Source organism: Lepidochelys kempii, chromosome 15 (genome assembly GCF_965140265.1).
Source record: "Lepidochelys kempii isolate rLepKem1 chromosome 15, rLepKem1.hap2, whole genome shotgun sequence".
Taxonomy (NCBI): domain Eukaryota; kingdom Metazoa; phylum Chordata; order Testudines; family Cheloniidae; genus Lepidochelys; species Lepidochelys kempii.
In genome coordinates, this window is record NC_133270.1 from 2,719,069 (window position 1) to 2,731,157 (window position 12,089).

Consider the following 12,089-nt stretch of genomic DNA (forward strand, 5'->3'; position numbering starts at 1 on the left):
GTCCCAAAGCCATTCACAAGCAGCTCACTAGTGTTAATAAAACCCATGCCAAGCTCTTCCACATTCTGCTGCACACCAGAAGCAACTACACCAGTATACCAGGAAACTGCAGCCCTCTGCTCTTTGGGAAGGGCACTCTGTACATGGCAGCCCAGGTTGGCTGGGGTTGGCTACTTTCAGCTGAGCCTCCCTTTCTTGCCAGCCTGGATTTGAGCTGACAGGTTAGTGAAAGGGAGAGCCCAGAGCCAGGGGGAAGAGGGGATTCTCCTGACCTGAGCTCAACACTGCAGGGAGTCAAGAAAGTAGATTAAAAAAACAAAAGTCCGCCAGTTGGACCCCTTCCCCCTGTTTCCAGGGTTTGATTTCTGAGAACAGCTGGGCAGCTAACCCCAGGCCAAGCCAGGGGGAGGAGTAAAGGGGAACTGAAATCAACCTAGCTCTGCCTTCGATCCTGTAGTAAGGGCTGCATCCCTGGAGGCACAATGCTCCCCTGCCCCATTGGAGCCCTGTCTCATCCCAAGCCACCGTCCATCCATGTGGCTCCCCTCGCTGGCTAACCCGCCCACTTTATTAGCCATCTTTCCCTGCATCCCAGGCTGTGCTACCTACTGCGTAGCAGCGAGAAAGAACATTTGGGTAAAAACAAGCCCTGGGCCTGGTGCTCTCTCCAAAGTGCGCCTCGCTTTAGCAAAGTATTTAACTAGCCTCCACAAACTTCTTTTCCTCACCTGCAGATTACAGTGATCTCAGCCCAAGAAGCCCTGGCATGTGATTCCTTCCAAGGAGCTGCTCCATTGAGATATAACGACATTGACTAGGTGTGCAACAGAATGTAGGAAGAAGAGCATGGAATGGATTTTATTAACACTATCGAGCTGCTTGTGAATGATTCTGTGACTATGCATATTGGTGACTTCTTCCTCTGAATGTCACTGTAATTGGCAGTGAAAGTCACTAGATTTGTCACTGGTCACTTTGACACTTATTTTCTCGCTAGGGAAACCAAAAGGTCACTAAATCTAGTAACAAACTAGCTAGGCTGGCAACATGCAGGGCCCTGCTCGCTGGGGGAGGCTAGGATTCTGAGCCAGGCCTCGCTAGGGTTGCTAGGCATCCGGTTTTCAACCGGAACACCCAGTCGAAAAGGGACCCTGGTGACTCCGGTCTGCACCCCGACCAGGCCATTAAAAGTCCAGTTGGTGGCGGGGGGGTGAGGATGGGGCCTGCAGCAGCTCTCTTTGTGGAGCTTGGGGCCGGTGTGAGCCCTGGCGGGCAGCGGGCAGATCTCCATGGAGGGGCTGGGAAAGGCACCCAGCTGCAGGCTGAGGCTGGCAGGGTTAACCCTGGGCTCCCTGTGGAGCAGGCATTGTGGCCTTTAGGAAGTGCCTTTAGCCCCCTCCCTACCTGGCTGCTGCTCCCCAGTCGGCGGAAGTGGAAAGAGGAACCAGTCCAGCTTCCCAGGGGCTGGATGCAGCCGGCGGCAGGAGAGGGGGCCAGGGTGAGCCGCCACCACCTGCCCCGGGCCCAGTAGCCCACTTCACGGGACTTGTCTCAGGACCATGCGGCCAGTAGGTAAGGGGCTGTGGGCTGCAGCCTCCACCCGGGATGAATGGGCTGTGCAGAAGCATGGGGCTAAAGTTGGGCTGCTCTCCCTGGGAACAGGTCCTAGCAGAGTCGGGCAGCAGTTGGGCGTGGAGGCACCAGCCAGTGGCCAGACTGGGGTGGACGAAGGAGAGGGGCTGGGGGGGGGTCACGACAAATGGCGGGGAGAGGAGGAGGGGGCCTGCAGCAGTGCCCTCCCTAGAGCTGCTGTGTTTTGGGCTCCACTGGGGGAGCAGCGAGCCAGGGGCAGCAGTGGGGTGTGTGTATCACTTGTGGGGAATTCCTCCCCCCGCATTCCAGAGAACAGGAAATCTTTTGTCCTTGGTGCGCTGGCCGAGCCATGTGTCCAGGATTCATGGCAGACCGAGCAGCCTCTGAGGCCCAGAAATGCCAGGGCGGCGCTGGTGCAGCTGCTATTTAAGGGGCTGCCTAACATCAGCGCCTCCCGGAGCCCCTGCAAACTGCACCAGCCAAAGCCGCCCAGAGCTCGCACCCTGAACCCTCTCCCATGCCCTAACCCCCTGCCCCAGCTCGGAGCCCTCTCCCACACCCAAACTCCCTCCCAGAGCCTGCACCCCCTCCCACACCCCTTGGCCCCAGCCTGGTGCCCCCTCCTGCACCCCAAACCCCTCATCCCTGGCCCCACCCCAGGTGGGCCCCCAGCCAGAGCCCTCACCACCTCCCGCACCCCAATCCCTGCCCCAGCCTGGTGCAAATCAGCAAGTGAGCGAGGGTGAGCTAAGCAAGCGATGGAGGTGGGGGGACGGGGTGAGCAGGGGTGGGGCCTCGGGACGGGGCGGGACAGGGAGCGGCGTGAGGGTCTTTGGTTTTCCGAAAGTAGAGAGTTGGCAAACCCAGGCCTTGCGGAATGGCCCATAAGTTGCCAGTTTGGTGCCCGCTCCCCTGCCCGTCACCTGTGACCCAGTCGCTGTCTTCAGAAGACACTGCTGCAGCCCCAGGGCTCCCTCCACAGCCCCAGCACCTACCTCGTGGGGAAGACGAAATCCATTCCCTACTGAGCGATATTTTGCCAATGACATCATCGTGCCTGCAAGGAAAGAGAGCCAGGTCTGGGCAAAGAATGCCTGGAATTAACTGCCCTGCGCAGCCAAGGAGCAGATTACCCAGGGGCCAATCCACCTCAGCGGGCTTCCTCGCACCACCCAGCTGTTCAGGGAGGGATTCATTCCCTTCGTGCTTTGCTCTGCACAGCTCCACCAAGGAAACCAACTGTCTAACGTCTGTCTCTGGCGTAGTTACAGTAGGGAGCCCCTCACTGGAGCATCGGAGAGCCTACATCTCCTGAGGTCCGTCCTGTGCCTTGTCCACAAGGTCTTGGAAAAAACAGCCCTGGGAAGCAGAGAATTCTTCCTCCATGGCTGTTCACTGATGGGCTTCTCCCCCACCCATCCCTGAGGCAAGCCAATGGCCAAGTCAGCCCCAAGCTCAGAGGCCCAGACTGTGGAGGAGCCCTCGGGTGGGGGGTGAGGGGGTTTGCGAGGAAATACGGGAAAGTAAATACTCTAATCATCCTGCTGCCTGTTTGCTGCTGAGTCAGGGGCCAGCCCCAGGGAAAGGGTGTGCCAGAGCGTGGCACCAGAGCCCAGGGGCAGCTCCATCGTTCCAAGCAGAGCCTGGCTCAGTAAGACCCACTGCACTTCGTTCCTGTTCTGAGCCCCAGACAGACCCGGGGTCCTCTCCAGGCCCAGAAGCAGTCCCCTACGCCCCCCCCCCCCCAGCACCGTCTCACCCGATGGTGTCCTCATCCAGCACGTAGAAGGCAAGACTGTGGAAGCCCCTGGGCAGGTGCAGGGTGTACTCCTCCCCCCAGAAGGGATTCAGGTCCTTCCACACGGTAGCGGTCCTGCAAGCAGAGCGCAGGGGCGGGTGAAGTCAGTGCCAGTGGCCAGGACCATCCCCCTGCGAGAGGCCATTAGGCCGAGCCAGCATCGTAGGTCACGGAGCAGTGGCGAGGGGCTGTGAGAGGGATCACAGCTGGTGGACCCAGCCATCACTGTGAGAACTACAGGCTCAGTCCCTACCCCTGGGGGTGGCCACTGGGGCAGATTTACTCTAGCTGCTTTATCCCAAGGGCTTTGGAAGGAGAGGCAGAGGATCAGGCCCTGCTCAGGGATTGAGAGATCACCCCAGGCTGTCAGAGATCTGGACCTCACAGCTCCACGAATCAAGAGCAGGTACCATGCACGCTGACCCCACCAGACGCACAGAGGTACACACGACCCCTGCCAGAGGCATGCAGCGTCCGCTGACACGCTGATACAAAGAACTACAGCCAACGCACACACAGCCAAAGGGACGTAAACGTCACCAGCAATCATCACTCAGCTGCTGCCGACACACATCGCCAGCAGCAAACAACCCCCCCAACACACACAGCCACACAAATGCCAGGGCGCGAGCACAGATACTGCCAACATGTACGGCACCAGACACACACCTACCCAAAGGCTGCCCAGCCCATGCAGCATCACAACCCTGCCACATTTGCCCGAGATCCAACCCACAGAGCTGGTAAGGCACGGCTCAAGCAAACTCCAGCTCCCTGTTCTGCCTGTCCCACTGCATGCTCCCTGCGGGGTATATCTCAGGGCCTCCTTCTCTACAGCAGGCTGCTGGCCCAAGGCACACATGGCATGTGGCACCCCCCCTTGGGACTTCCAGACCTGGGGCTAGCGTTTACTGCTGCTTCATTCCAGCGCACGGGGTGGGGGGAGCGTGAGCTGGGGAAAGCTGTTTCCTGACACCCAAGGAAACCTCAGCACTGGCTGGCTTCAGTGCCCTCACCACTACTGTGGGTCCCATGTGGAGGGAAGGGGAGGCAGCGAGGTGGGTGCTGCCGTTGGCTCACACCCCACTGAAAGGAAGAGAAAGAGAACAGAGTTCAGCACCTCTAGAGCAATTTACAGCATGAAGGTGCCATGCAGACATGAGCCATCAGACCTCCTGAGCCCCCCATGTAGCAGGGAAGCATCATTATCCCCATTTTACAGATGGGGAAAGTGAGGCCCAGAGGGCCAAACCCATCTGCTGCGGTTAATGAAAACACAGCCAGGAATTAATTTAGCCCAGAGAGATTAACCAACCTGCCCAAGGACACACAGCAAGTGGGCGACTGAGCTGGGGCTAGAGCTCATGACTTCCCAGCTCCCCATCTCATTTCCCAGGGCTTGGGGATTCAGATTCAGAACAAGCAGCTCCAAAGCCTCTCAGCGAGCCAAAGGAAACATTGTGCTCAAGCATTTCAGCTACGTTGCATGTGGGAGCTTCAAGAGGGATCCCCCCAGGCTGTGGGACCCTGTTGCAGAGGAGCGGGTCTCTGTGGAGAGACTGAGCTAATTAAAGAGGGCTGGGCTGCCCCTGGGTCTACAAAGGGCAGCTAGTAGGGAGCTGAGAGGGAGCACTGAGACAAGCTGGGCCCTGGGCAGCAAAGGACACGCAAGAGGGGAGCTAACTCCTGCAGTGAATCCCTGGAGCGAGGGGGCTCAGGCTGCTGCTCCAAGGGTGGAGCGCCATGGGCGGAGGGGAGGAAGCTGCTAGGAGCTGGAATGTCAGAGACCCTGGGAGGGGTGGACCTGCGCCTGGAGCCACGCAGACAACTGGTACTTGCTGACAGTGGGGTGGGCACAATTTAAAGGTCCACACCTCCCCCAACACCTTGAGTCACACACCCTCTGCCTCCCCAGGGCACCTCTCCTTACCCTCAGCTCTCAGTTGTTTGCTCCTGCCTCTCCCTGTGGCCACAACTTGCAGCTCACCAGCTCCAGGAGCTGCCACACAGGGAGGGGGCCCGGCTGGCACACCCTGGCAGAAATCTGGGGGGCACTTGACTCCATGTGTCATCCCCATACATTGCCTCTGGGGCCAGGAACTGACTTAAGTCTGCATTCTAGTTGTTGGTTTAACCTTTTTCGTAAAAGAATAAACCTCTTTAACTGGGACTGGGTATGGCAGTGGGGGTTTGGAGCTGAGGTGCAGCAGTGGCCATCTCGGGGACAGACCCCGTCTGCTACCCCAGTACATCTGCTTTTCCTCCCACTTCTTCCTGCTGCAGGATCTGGGCTCTCAGGCCTTGGGCGCAGGAGGAGATGAAGACATCTAGCTCCCTGCTGATTAGGGGAGTTGGCTTCCCTTGCTCAGTAACCTCCTGCTGGAGATTCTGCAGCCTTGGGATCAAAGATTCAGGGGAAACCAACTGCTGGACCTTGCAGAGGGGAGATGTTGTGCTGGCCTCCAGTGGGTGAGCCCCACACCCATGGAAATCCCAGTCCCCAATCTCATCACACGGAGCTGAGCTGAAGGCTGTAAAATTGTCCTTTCCAGTCAAAGAGAGGAGCTAGCTGCCTGGAAATGCATGGATGTCCCTGGATGGAATGAGGACGCAGCCTTGGTGCTGGGCTGGGAACAAACTCCCAGTTCCAAAAGCCCATAAAGGTTGGATCCAGACTTTGCATGCACCCCACCCACCGAAAGACATTCCTGGACCAAGCTTTACCCGCAGACACCAGTCCCAGTGCTGTGGCGGGGCCCCTCCCTGGCCAGGATGTGGCGGTTCCAAGGAGCAGGAGGTTGTTTCCATTCTCCCCTGGAGTTATGAGCAGGACAAAGGGTGGCTTCCCAGTGGGGAGAACGGTGCAGTGGCAGCAGGGCTGGCGATGAGCCTGGGCCAGATCTGGGGCTGCTCAGGAAATGAAAGCTGGGGGACGGGCAGGGGCAGGGGCAGGGGATGACTAAGAAGAAGGAGAGAGAGAGACAGAGAGAGTGGAAGAGAAGAGAGGGAGGGAGGGAGGGAAGGAGATGTGCTGGGCCGTATGTGAGGACCATGGATGAGGCTGGGAGGACCCAGGCCCCTGACCCTGTGTTGCTCTCCTGCGCCCACTCCCCCAGCTCTGGCCAGATACTCCCTCCCTCCCCTCCAGCGAGCACTCGGCCAGCTGGCTGGAAAGGGGGAGACGCTGCCACCTCTCCAGAAGGGGGAATAATTTATGGACTTCTCCATAGTAACCACTTCATCACTGGCCAGCTCCCGAGCAGCTTCTCTGCGCTGCCGGAGGACTTGGAGCACCCCGGCAACCACGGGGGCAAGGTGGAGAACCGGCGGGGCAGAAGGGAGCGAGCCCAGCCTGGAGGATGCTGCCCGCCCCCAGGGAATCACAGGGGAGAGTCTCCTCTGTCCAGAGAACAAGCAGGGGGCTGTGTGCAGCTGGAAGCCACCAAATGCAGCTATAACCAGGGCTGGTTCGAGCGACCACGCCCGTGCCGGCGCGGGGACCACCCGATGGCCTCACGCAATGGCACAGCATTGCCACCCCCACCGGGCCCGCACAGGAGTTCCATGGCAGGGCAGGCAGCTGGCGGCCCTGTGGCTGCAGCCCCATCACCCTTCCCACCCTGTGGGCTCCTGGAGCCAGGAAGTGGGAGAGCAGAAAGGGTTCTCCCCCCGGCAGGCGCAGTATGGGGTAGGGGAGCACAGAGATAGGTGAACAGGGCAGCGTGAGAGCGTGCTCTCGGAAGCCAGCCTAGGACAGGCAGAGTTGGGCATGGGGGGGGGCACAAGGAGAGACAGTTTGGGCCTGGAGTTGATTCCTCTGTGCAATGTGACGCTGGGCGCATCATCCCTCATGGGGTCCTCTCTGGCCTGACCAGACATGGCTGGGGAGAAAAGCACCTGCTGAGCTTATAGAGCTCCCCCACGGTTCATGCTCCAGCACCTCCCATCCCAGAATCTCAAAGCCCCTTGCACAGGTGGCAGGCAGTGTCATCATCCCCATTCCACCGATGGGGAAACTGAGGCACAGAGCAACACAGACCCACATTTTCAGAAGTTGCAGCTAGTTTTTGGCTGCCCGATCTAACACACTCAAGGCCGGACTGCTGGAGGTACTGCCGGCCCCAGCTTTCCAGAGGCAGCTGCTTGGCCCAGCACCTCTGAAAAGCAGGATCCAGGTGCTACAAATTGGGCACCAAAAATCAAGCACTGAAATATGTGGCCACTTTTGAAAATCTGCCCTAAGTGACTTGCCCAGTGTGTCAGCGACAGAGAGGGGGTTAGAACCCAGAACTGCTGAGTCCCAGCCCTGGGCCTTATCCAGAAGGTGACCCTTCCTTCCCTGGCCCTGGGGTTCTGTTGTTTCCCCCTCCAGGGCTGGATCACAGCCGATCCCCAGAACTGCAGGACAGTATCTCACTCACCCCTTCTCAGGGCACAACGCAGGAGACCCAGCTGACGTGACCCACTCAGTGCTGGGCCAAACAGCTGAGCTCGCAGCTCCCTCCCCTAATGCAGGGTGGGCCAGGTAGCTTTGCTCAGCCCTTGATAAGCTCCTTGGCGGGAATGAGATTCTCAAGTCTCGGTGTCTGGAGATCCCAGCCCCTTCGGGCCAATGCCTGGGATTAAGGGCCCAGTGGTTAAGGGCCATGGTTCTATGTTATTCCTGCTAGGTCACGTGAGCCCAGGCATTGGCTGGCTGACGCCAGTGCGGGGCTGACGCCAGCATGTTAAGGCTACAGTTTAAAGGCTGCCTCCTGCAACAGGTGGGGCAGGGGTGTGAGCCCTACGAACAGCACATCCGCCCCAGTGCAGCCAGCCAGAGACCCCATCCACACTGCCAAGGTAACCATGCTGTGGGCAAGTGGCCAGGCTCCAGTATGGCTCCATCCCCCGGAGGAGATGGGATACAATGGGCTTTAACTCTGTCCCCAAATACACTAAAGCCATGAGCAAGGGCTGGGCCCTTCTCAGCAGGGTGGGGGGCGAGTTCCAGGCCTCCTAACTTGGCAGCTGTTTGCCATGCGGATGGGACTAGACTCAGCCTATGACCTAAGTTTGCTGGGTGCAAGCACGTATGTGCTGATACGACTGACAGCTCCAGACGGTGCAGGCCTTAGAGCCACGTCTTGCAGACACGCCAGGAGATCAACGCCTACAGAGACAGCCGAGTGAGCGGAGACCAGCGCTTTGCTCTGTACATCAGCCTGTATCACACTGAGCCACGTCACCCTGGCAGTGCAAACGCCCCTCCTTGACTGTGCTGTCCTGCCCCATCCCCAGGGCCCCCAGCATGGCACACTCACCTGGCTACCACCTCGTTGTCGACTTTGACGATGCAGTAGGGGTCGCTGGTGCCAGACCTGGGGAGGGAAACCAAACAAGCAGGCAGATTACCATTGGTACCAGCGGTGTCCGAGCACCTCCCGCAGGCCTCTGCAGCCCTCCAGGGTCACCAGGGCGAGCGCTGTTTGCAGCTAGGTACAGTGGGCGGCTCTGGTTGGAGGCAGGTGTAACAGAGCATGGCACAGGCAGCCAGACGCTCTGCCTTGGTGTGGGGGAGAGGGCTTCCATCAAACCCGCTGCTTCCCTTCATCGGGAGGCCTGACCGGGGCGTGAGGTAGCACTCCACTCCCAAGGGAGCATCAGGATTAGGCTGACCTGTGCCCTGGCCCTTTAGGGACGGACGGTCTGCTGGGCCCCATAAGAGGCAATGCATTGCATCAGGACAACTTCCACTGCCCTGGCATGGCCCCAGGGAAAGCACAGCCAGGCAAGCAAAGGCTCCCTTTCCCCACTTCCCATCCCCCAAATCCCCTTCCCCTCCTTCTCCCCCCTCCTCCCCCCGATGGCTCTGTGTGGTTCTTCACATCCTCTGGTGCCCGGCCCGCCAGAGACAGCAACGCTGCCTTCCCACTTGGGCCTCCATGCCGTGCTGCCAAGGATCACTACGCCGGCTACTGCCAACAGAGCCCTGGGAATGCACAGTCCATGCCCCCAGGAGCTGGCAATCCAGCAGGGCTGACTGTGGGGAACCTTGGGCGAGCCAAAGGCTGGAGCTAACTGGCAGGTTTCTTTGGAGTCTCGCTCATTGACGTCGGGATCACATGGAACTAAAATTCAAAGTGATCTTGATAAATTGGAGAACTGGGCTACAGATAACACAATGAAATTCACCAAGGACAAATGGAAGGTGCTAGGCTTAGGGAAGAGAAACCAAACGCACAGATACCGAATGGGGGATAACTGGTTTGGCAGTAGCACTGCTGGGAAGGATCTGGGAGTTGTGGTGGATCCCACCCGCAACGTGAGTCAGCAACGTGATGCTGCTGCAAAAAAAGCAAATGCAACGTGAGGCTGCATTACCAGAGGCGCAGCATGCAAGTCATGGGAGGTGATAGCATGGACACTGGGTAGGCCTCAGCGGGAGCACAGCGTCCAATTTTGGTCACCGCTGTATAGACAGGATCAGGGGAGGCAGGTTTGTCTAATTTCTGGTGGTGCCCAGAATGGGCCCAAGTCCCGCGTCCACCTCCCCCCCCAACACACACCTGCCTGCCTAAGGCTCTGGGGTGGAGTTTGGGTGCGGGAGGGGTGTGGGCTCTGGGAGGGAGTTTGGGTGCTGGGTGTGGGCTCTGGGCTGGGGTTGGGGTGCAGGAGGGGGTGAGGGGTACGGGATCTGGGAGGGAGTTTGGGTGTGGGGTGCAGGCTCTGGCTTGGGGCAGGGGGTTGGCATGCAGGAGAGGGTGAGGGGTGCAGCGCTTACCTCAGGTGGCTCCTGAGAGTGACCCGCAAACCCCTCTGGCAGCGGTTTCTAGGCGGGTGGGCCGGGAGTCTCTGCACACCGCTGCCTGCAGGCACCACCCCCGCAGCTCCCATTCGCCGCAGTTCCCGGCCCATGGGAGCTGCAAAGTCAGTGCTCAGGGCAGGGGCAGCGTGCAGAGACACATACCCCCAGGGCTGCAGGGATGTGCCGCCCGCTTCCAGGAGTGGCATGGAGTGAGGGCGGGCAGGAAGCTGCCTTAGCCCCGCTGGCTGCCAGTGGTGGCGGGGGGGGGGGGGGCAGAGGCCCCTTGAGCCCTTTTAAATCGCCCGGGGGTGGCAGGTGGGGCTGGGAGATGCTCTGGGGGAGGCACGCAGGGGCGGCAGGTGGGGCCGGGGGAGACACCCGACCCCAAACATTGGTGGAGCCGGGCTTCCAGGCCCTGAATATTCCTGGAACATAGGCACCACGGGCCCATATGACTTGCCGGCCCTGGACAGGATGTGGAGAAACTGGAAAAGATCCAGAGGTGAGTGACAAAGATGATCAAAGGGATGGAATGCAGCCTTACGAGCAAAGGCAGAGGGAACTGGGTATGTTCAGTTTGGAAAAGAGGAGATTAAGGGGGGACATGACAGCGGACTTCAGGTACTGAAAAGGCTGCCATAAAAAAGATGGAGAAAAGTTGTCCTCTCTTGCCACAGAGGGCAGGACAAGAGGCAATGGATTCAAACTACAGCAGAGCAGATTTAGATTAAATCTCAGGAAAAACTCCCTAACTGACAATGGAACAGACACCTAGGGAGGTTGTGGAAGCTCCTTCCCTGGAGATTTTCAAAAGGAGGCTGGAGCCGTCTGTCTGGGATGGTTTAGACCCAAACACTCCTGCATCTTGGCAGGGGTTAGACTCGACGACCCTTGCGGGCCCTTCTAGCCCTATGGCTCTAGGGTTCCATTCTAAGGAGAAGTGACCAGAGGCACCTGAGCAGAAGCCGTGGGTCCAGGGCATATTGGGGTGGGCGGGGGCAGCATAGAAGAAGGGGCCAAGGCCTGCATGGGGAAGGGTGCCAAAGGAGCATCTCATTCACTTGGGCCAGTGCTCAACAGGTTCCAGGGCAAGTGCTTCCCCAAACCCTCGGGCCTGCAGACTCGAACAGGAATCCCAGAGGAACTGCTTTCTGCATGGTAGCTGGACCTGGCTGGGATCAGGACTGGATACAAAAGTTTGGATCTAGAAATGGACATGGCTTCATAGGGGGAGTGAGGGGTTGCAAGGAGGAAGAACGTTTTGGCGGTTAGCCAGTGGTCCCCCATTCCTAATTAAGACAATCCCTGGAAAATCAGGTAGGGCAAGGCCCTGAGACACACTGGGGAGTCACTGCTCTGCCCTGACAGCCCTCAGTTGCTCAGGTTTGGCTTCAGCCCCGGGTGGCAGGGCTCAGGGCCCCAGGCTTTAAGCCCCATGCAGCGGGGCTTTGGCTGTCTGCCCTGAGCCACAGCAAGTCTAGCACTGGCCATGCTTGGAGGACCCCCTGAAACAAGCTCACGGCTTCCCAGGGGACCCCGGACCCCTGGTTGAGAACCACAGCTCTAACCCCAGCCTGGTCAGGGAATACACAGCAGCAGCCAGAGAAAGCTCCTATAAAGTCAGCATAGCTCCATTAACCTCGTGGGACTCGCTGGCTGAGATCTAACCCAAGGGGTTAGATTTGTTCATATATTCTTGACAGTTGCTTTCTTTCACACAACTTCCCTCTGCACTGATCAGAAATAAGAAGGGACTTTATCTCTCTCAGGATTCGTCTTTTCAGTGAGTTTCAAAATTCCACAAAAGGAGAAAATAAGCAGCATTGGGACAATTGGCCTCAGTTAGGAGGTGAATTGTAGTCAGTGAGGAACTCACCTGACAAGGCAGTGTAAGGCTGCCGATGGACCAGC

General features: G+C 58.7%; 1 protein-coding gene across 5 annotated transcripts in view; it reads right to left on the minus strand.

Moving 5' to 3' along the window:
- RASAL1 (RAS protein activator like 1) overlaps positions 1-12,089 on the minus strand; it is a 153,077-nt gene that overhangs the window by 126,230 nt on the left and 14,758 nt on the right. For all 5 annotated transcript variants that reach the window (XR_012155094.1, XR_012155095.1, XM_073313149.1 and 2 more), the window contains exons 2-4: positions 8,695-8,751; positions 3,353-3,466; positions 2,589-2,650 (exon numbers count right to left, since the gene is read on the minus strand). Coding sequence is in view for 3 of the 5 variants with exons in the window: in XM_073313149.1 (XP_073169250.1) it covers positions 2,589-2,650; positions 3,353-3,466; positions 8,695-8,751 (233 nt within the window). In the remaining 2 variants the exon portion in view is untranslated. The remainder of the gene's footprint in view (positions 1-2,588; positions 2,651-3,352; positions 3,467-8,694; positions 8,752-12,089) is intronic.